Source organism: Siphateles boraxobius, unplaced genomic scaffold (genome assembly GCF_051911475.1).
Source record: "Siphateles boraxobius isolate OS27281-9 unplaced genomic scaffold, OSU_SipBor_1 41, whole genome shotgun sequence".
Classification (NCBI taxonomy): Eukaryota; Metazoa; Chordata; class Actinopteri; order Cypriniformes; family Leuciscidae; genus Siphateles; species Siphateles boraxobius.
In genome coordinates, this window is record NW_027509042.1 from 26,356,342 (window position 1) to 26,364,693 (window position 8,352).

Below are 8,352 nucleotides of genomic sequence, written 5' to 3' on the forward strand. Positions count from 1 at the left end.
GTCCTCCGCCTTTTTTGACGTCAGACCAGGAGAAACTTAATTTGCTGTGTCCTGTTAGGGCTTTAGATGCGTATGTCCACAGAGCTGCCCTGTGGAGGAAATCAGAACAATTGTTTGTCTGTTTTGGGTCACCTAAGAAGGGGTGTCCAGCATCTAAGCAAAGGATGAGCAAGTGGGTGGTCGAGGCCATCTCGCTTGCTTACGGTTCGGCCCATCAGCCTTCACCTTTGGCTGTAAGGGCTCATTCCACCCGGAGTATGGCTGCTTCTACAGCTCTTCTTTCAGGAGCTTCTCTTCAGGACGTTTGTGATGCGGCAGGCTGGTCCTCACCGCACACTTTCGTCAGATTTTATTCCCTTGACCTTAGCTCCACTCCCGGGGCTCAGGTTCTCTCGTCGGCTTGTGTCTCCTTATGACACACGACGGGGATTTGGTCGTATGGGGATGTGGGTATTGCGTTCCCACTGCGATTACACGCAGCGGTAGTCCCTGAAGGGGAACGTCCCGGGTTACGTATGTAACCCTAGTTCCCCGAAGGGACGGACGCTGCGTGTCCTGCCATACTCTCGGCATCCCCTTGGATCGCTTGCTTCAGTAACATTAGAAGCTGGTGGCTTGTGTATTCAGGGGATATTTATAGCTTCCTGGTCGGTGACGTCACCCGCTGTGACGCTCCATTGACTGATTTCATTCATGCTTCAGACGCGCTACGCTGGGGGGCGTTCCCACTGCGATTACACGCAGCGTCCGTCCCTTCGGGGAACTAGGGTTACATACATAACCCGGGACGTTTTAGCTCAAGACCATGGGGGAAAATTGTGTCCGATCGCCTATTACAGCCGAAAGAAATCCACGGTCGAACAGGGTTTCGACCCATGCACTCAGCACGTGCTGGCGGTTCACTGGATGTTGACAACAACTGAACCGGTTGTAGGTTTTCAACCTATCCTTGTGCATACAGTGCACACGCCAGTACAAATGCTGTTGCAAGGCCGAATAAAAGGTGTGTCGTCGCAAAGGTTAGCAAGATGGCTAGCAGACATACAGGCACGTGACATCACAACTGTTAACGACCGAATATTACCTCATTTATTGGGAGATGTAGAGGGCCACCCACACACATGCCAAACCAAACGGAAGCACAGAGCCCAGTTCATGATCAAGAACTTCCAAATCAGACACTGGTGTACATTGATGGTTCCCGATATTGGCATGATGGCAAATTCCACACAGGATGTGCGGTGTGGACTCCTCACTCTCCCAATTCCGGCACTAACCAATTGCTAATCAAACTATCCGAAAACACATCTGCGCAAGAAGCTGAACTTATTGCATTACTCGAAGCAATCAGATCACATCACGAGCCGCTGTGTGTATACACTGATAGTCGATACGCTTTTGGTGCAGTCCATGATTTTATGGCACAGTGGCAGTTGAGAAAATTCCTCACATCTGCCGGAACGCCGATAAAACATTTTAACATCATAACTTCGATTTGGCAGGAGATTAAAAACGTGATTCCACACTCTCCGTCGTCAAAGTGCGCGCACACATTAACAAAAATCCAAATGAAAACGAACAAAACAACAACATCGCAGATCAATTAGCTAAATTAGCAGCACAAAAGGGAGATGAATGGAAGCCTGACAGACTGATTGTTCCTGCTGTGAGTGCGATTCAGACTGTTCCTATTGACTTGAAACAGTACCAACAAGAACTGTGGAGTTCTGATGGGGAGCTGACACCGCACCTGCAGCAGGACCAATTAGTCAAGGTCACTGAAGGCATGATTTTAAGAGACGACAAATACATCGTCCCAGAAGCCCTGCAGAAACCAGTGATAAAGTTGTACCATGATTATGCACATGTATCAGCCCCCAAAACACAACAGCTTATACAAAAGAACTTTTGGTGGCCACAGATGGCATCAGACATTCAAAGATGGTGTGACACATGCATCGTATGTGCTACCATTAATCAAGGTAGGACTGGCCTACCAGTACAAAACTGTGCAGACAAGAGCCACCCAAAGGACCTTGGGAGTCGCTCCAATTGGATTTTATAGGTCCACTACCCAGTGCCAAAGGGGGATATCGTTATTGCCTTGTGATAATTGACAAATTCTCCAAATGGGTCGAAGCGATTCCTACTCGCAATAACAATGCAAACACAGTGGCACGTGTGATAGCGAACCAAATCCTCCCACTCTGGGGAGCACCAATCCAAATTGAATCTGATCAGGGCACACACTTCACAGGTCAGATAATGAAACATATATGCCAGATGCTAAACATCAAACAAAGATTTCACGTTTCATACAGGCCGCAGAGCTCCGGGATGGTGGAACGCGTTAATCGCACCATAAAAGAAAGCATCTCGAAACAGGTTGCACAACACAAAAACCAATGGATTGATGCCCTACCCACGGTCCTAACAGTATTGCGGGCAACTCCTTCAAAAGCCACAGGTATCAGTCCATTTGAACTCATGACTGGGAGAGTCATGAAGCTGCCCGTCGACCCAGAAATTACCCCAGCAGACCTGGGGCCTCTCGTGATTGCAACTCAACAGTCTGTATTAAAGCAATTACGAGACAGACTGGAAGTGCTACATGCACATGCTGCTCTGAAACAACAGCAATCAGACTTAATAAATGATACACAATTCAACCCAAACTCTGAGGTAAAATTCTCAGAAGGAGACATGGTAATGATACGCGTTTTTGTGAAGCAAGGTGCATTCACACCCCGATGGCATGGGCCATATGAAATAAAAGCTGTATGCAACAGCTGTGTGGCCACAACCGTAAAAGGGAAACTGCGATGGTATCACATGTCTCAGTGCAAATCATTTAAAAGTTCGCAGAATAAATAACTAACTGTCACTGTCTTCTCTTCCTGCCTTCCAGGTCGACTGCAGCGATCCCATGGAGGCCGGATGAAAGGAAAGTGTCCGGGCCCACGTGCATCAGACTGGGCCAAAGGGTTTCACTCACACACAACCTGAAATGTGGGAGGTGGGTGTGGAAATTCTCCCAGGGGCCATCCACACCAAAAATCACAGTCGCACCTAAAGAGACAGCTACATGGCCTCCCGGTATAGTACCGGATCCAAATTGCACACAACAAATTTGCTGTAGTTCAGGTAGCACCCACCCACCTTCAGAAAACATTTCGGGATACACTCAAGCACCAAAATTCATGCACAATCTCACTGCCTGGTATCAACTTAAGATAGATACAGGCGACACAATAGGCAACATGCACACTCTACACGAAAACAACAACAATGGCATAGATCCAAAATTGTGCTATTATGTAAAAAATTTGGAACCTGCAACATATAGGTGCACACATACTGAAACACATAATGACACCCATATAAGATTCACAGAATTAATGTATAATCTCACATCGTACACACCTAACGAGCCAAAACCAAAAACTTTTGTGTGGACCAACCGGAAGGAAGGAACATATTGTGTCGGAAAATGTTTACATAGCATAGACAATTTCACCAATCCCCACAACTGTACATGGACTATTACTTATTGTTTTAATTTGACCACCTGTGGATACACTAAACCCAAAAAGTGTCCGGAATTGCACTCAATTCCACCTGGTGGACTGATTAGAGGAAACATCAACAAGACTTTATTACATGATGTAAATTTGATAATGACACATGTAACATACAACATTTCCAACATATTCTCTGCCTACACAAAACATTGTAATATTAATGATGAGTCATATGAATGGCTACAGTCACGAATCGATGATTTAATTTCTGATTACAAAGACAGACTTGCTGTCCAAATTCCACCTACTCGCTCAAAGCGAGACCTACTCAGCAGTATAGCCGGCTTGTTTGGATCAATTAATTCAGCAGCCAACACCTATAAAATAAGCAAACAATCCCAATTCTCCACATGGTTGACAGATCAGATGGCCACTGGTTTTCAACACATCACCAATAGCAATGATAACATTATCAAAGCAGTTCGTTCCGAGGCGCAGGCGCTTCTAACGATCAGCCACACATTGTTCAATCAGACCCGTACCATCGAACGTGACTTAGCCTGCAGATCATATGCACAAGATTTGTTCACTGCAACAAGACAGGAAATTTTAGACCTTCGTCTTCACAAGACCCCTAGACATGTTTTGAATGATTTAATTGAGGTTTTAGACTTGCATAGATGGTTCTCTTCAGAAAAAATGAAAAATATTAAGTATTCAGAACTGTTATCCACAGTTATGATGTATACAGGAAACGAATGTATTGGTTGTATTGGGTTTTTTGCCACTTTTCCTTTAATCCACCCAGATCAAGTTTATCCAAATTCCACTACTATTCGGTCCATTGGCGTGGTAGTTAAAGATCAGGTAATTAAATGGGATCACCTCACTGGATATATGACTTTGAAGGGTACTGAGACCTTATTTACCAGCCACACTTGTTGTCATGAAACTCACAATTACGTTGTTTGTACATGTAACACATTGCAGCCTTTCTCTTCCAATGATAGCAAACTCATAAATGTTGAATCTTTGCATGGCCATTCAAATGCTGTTCAAGTGTCTCATACACAGTGGTGCGTCATCAGTGAGATGAATTCGTTCACATATGGAGGACTGACCTGTCCTGCTAATCACTCCTTTTGCTTGGAAGTGACAGAGGATTTTTCTATGGGTCAAATCGACATCCTCGGAAGGATGCCAAAGGACGCCGAGGTCTCCCCATGGTGGGACGACACCTTTTATGAACACGGAACACAAGCTTTGGTCGACACAATGGACTTGGTACAGAACGTCATCCTCCAAACAGAGTACCACCTCTCTCAAGCGCAAGTAGAGACAAACTTGGCGCGAAAGACTGCACAGATCCTGTCTAGCTCATCTACTCGATCGGCACAGACGGCATACACCTGGTGGGACTGGGTACTTCGAGGTTGTGCGGTTGGAAGCGCACTCATATTCTCCTTCACACTACTCCAATGTTGTTACTTCAGACACCTCATCAGATCAGTAAAAGCATCCACCAACACGATCTTAACTCTCAGCCCCCTACAGCTGCCCACCTTACAAAGACTGAAGTGACACCACAGGAAACCCTATGATACCCCTTTTCCACCAAAGCATTTTGAGAGCCGGTTCGGAGCCGGTGCCTACTCGCGAACCGGTTCTTTGTGTTTCGACAGCCAAAGAAACGGTTCTCGGCCAGGAAAACTGGTTCCAAAGCGGCACCAACTCTTTGCTGGACTAGAACCAGAGAACCGTTCTTTTACCACCGTGTCATGCTTACGGCGGGCTGGAGGCGGGTTTAGATGTGTCCAAAACATATTTTATGACCGCAAAGCCAGGAGAAACATTTGCAGAAACACGATGTAGTCCACCATTGTAATTATTATGCTTGAAGTTGGCGCAAGCGTTTTTAGCTTTTTTTAAATTTTATTTTTTTATTGAAAACATTATGTAAGCAAAGAAAACAGTCAAAATATAGAACAAATAAACGGAAAGAAAAAAAGACACAAGACAGAGGTACATAACTAATCAGAAATGATTACATATCAAAGGAAAAGATTAAAAGACTTACTTATTTCAATTGTTTTTAAAGCCTTCATGGTACACAAGTTAGAGATAATCCCAAAATAATGTACTTGCTAGCGTTTCTGTATGGCGACGTACACAGTGACGTAACGACGTCGTTCGCTGGGCGCTCTAGTCAGTGGGAAAACAAACCGGTTCTGAGAAGGTTCGCAAGTTGAACCAACTCCGAACTAACTTTGAACCAGCACCAGTTCCGAACCAGTTCTTTTTTGGTGGAAAAGGGGTATGAGTGGCCCACGGTGCCAAATGGGGGAACTGTAAGGCGGGTGCCGAAAAGTCTGGGCCACCCCTGGTGGAAACAAAAGGCTCCTGAGAATTAACATTTGAACCCTCCCTTGCATAATGATATAACAGCAGCATCCGAGACGCAGCACACAGTGCAACTCACACCTCACACCTCACTTGAACAATCTCCCCCTTCTCCTGCTCACCTGAAACTCACTGAAAACCCATGAAATGTTAAATGTGTACAAAATAAGTAACTATGCATGTTTGGTATCATTTAAAGTATTTCAGTGCGCCTGGTAAAATGGTCTCATTCTCCCAGCCATAATGGAAAGCTAAAAGAAGTTACAAAATATGAGAAGTAGTGTATCTCTCTATGGTGTTCCCTCCCCCAGATCCTCCATTCTGATCTCACAGTTGTGAGCCCCTCACTAGGGGACGAAATCTAATTATAATGGCAGACACTACCATTTGGTAAGCAAATTGAATTATCTGGGTTTATAAGGAAAATGGGCAAAAGGTTCGGGGAGTCTGTAGGTTGACTGCCCACACAATCGCTGTGTGTAATTCTGATTGCCAGGTAATACTTTCTACAAATTCCTTGATTTCTGTTATGATATGATCAACTGATGATTTTATTCTCATGAATTGGATTTTGAATTATTGCTTCATTACCTGGTAAATAAATTGTAAACGTTTGATTTTACTCTGATTGACTCTTGAGTTTGTTCTCCCAAGGAGATTATCGGATTCGTATGCTCCCGCAATTCTGCGTCAGATTGGCGACGGCTAATACTTTGTCACTAGTTCAAGTGTACTTGCTTTGTAGAGACGGGGCATTCCGTTTAGGGGTAGCTAACACGCTGCCTGACCAGCCTAAATTTGGGTACGTCTATTTTACCTCTGTCTTAATTTAATGTAACTTTAGATAAGTGTACGTGAGAGATCACGGGCTTGGCCAGTCTAAACTATTATGAGGAAAGTATCGTTGGTCGACTCATACCTATAATAGGACCAAAACCTCTACTAAAGTATAACTATTAAATTAAGTTCAAGTGTATGCAATTCAAGGGGACTAAAATAAAAGTATCTCTGATTGTGTTTTGGGTGAATCCGACCGTCTGAGATATTAGTCAAAACCTCTGTTTAGTGACGAAACTGACGAGATTGTGATCGTGAGACCCGCAGTAGATGTGAGGACCTCTAAGCGGCATAGTTTCCTAATCTGAACGGGTAAAACATAATTAAAGAGTTTCAAAAGAATAATCAGACATTCGCTCACTTTTAATGATACCCAGATATCATTAAAACCCTTTTTCATTTATGGAGTCAGATGAAATAACGAGTCAATACATATGAGAAAAGTGTGTTCCATTTAATCTTGTTGTGTTGCGTAAAAGGGAAGACAGTAACACGCAGAGACCTTCACCTGTATTATTGGAAACCCTCATTGGACCAATAAACAGGCTTACACAATCTTAATTATATTTAAAGCCAACAATACATTTAAAAGATATAGGTTCTATGCATATTTTGTAATTTAAAAAAAAATATATATATATATGTATATCCAAAAAGTGTTATGCAAGAAGACAAGGCCTTATTTTACTTTCATTTTTATATTAGCGATTTAAAAGCCTTCACCGGTGTCACATGGCGATTAACCTGTGGGAAAATATCCTCAGTCACATACCTAATATATTTATATGTAAATAAGTTTTATGTACTATTTTGATATCCTTTTGGACACAAGAGGGCAGTATAGCCCTATGTATGATTTTTTGTTAAACCAAATAGAACTATTCTGCCTGTTTTTAACTTTTTCATACCTCTTGAATTGAAAAATCTGAATAAAATGGGTTTAGTTCTAATATTTGTATAATTTTATATAAAAATAAATGTTGTATAATTACATTTTAGAAGATATGAGATGTTTCCTGATTCTTTTTTTGACATTACTTTAATCACTCGCCATAGCAGAACTGTTTAAGATATTCAATATCCATTCACAATTTGGCATCTTTAATGTATTTTCATCATGTTAAAAAAAAGTTTGGTGTGAATAAAATAAACCATCATTTAGTAGGAGTAGCTAAAAACTCAGAGTCTGAAATATCAAAAAATCCACATTAGGACCAAAATAGCCGATTTTATGTTGGGCTGGCTTAAAACTTAGTAACACACTAATAACTGAGAGTTGCTCAGCCCGATGAGATCTATATGTGTACCGAGTTTCATATTATTACATGCAAGTGTGTTTGATTTATGGACAAGTCTTCAAATTCCATTCCAGGGGGACGCTGTCGAGCCCCCCGCCACACCCGGGTACCAGCTTCAGCCCGTCCCTGATTCCCGCGGGTTCTGACCAGTGTGCAAAGTTTCAAGAGTTTTTGAGCATGTTAAGGGCCCCAAAATAGCCCGAGAACTCGTAAAAATTTTATAATAAATATAGCTGCGAGCAGCGATGACGGGCCCAATGCCGGTGGCACCGCCACCCCGATACCTTTAGTTACCC

The 8,352-nt window shown here is 42.9% G+C and overlaps 1 protein-coding gene across 1 annotated transcript; it reads left to right on the forward strand.

The window, feature by feature from the left end:
- The first annotated feature begins 2,487 nt into the window (after nt 1-2,487).
- LOC143707156 (uncharacterized) lies at nt 2,488-5,102 on the forward strand. The gene is made up of 2 exons (XM_077199907.1): nt 2,488-2,570; nt 2,909-5,102. Exons 1-2 carry the CDS (start codon nt 2,488-2,490, stop codon nt 5,100-5,102), a joined length of 2,277 nt encoding a protein of 758 aa, XP_077056022.1.
- Nucleotides 5,103-8,352: the final 3,250 nt, after the last annotated feature.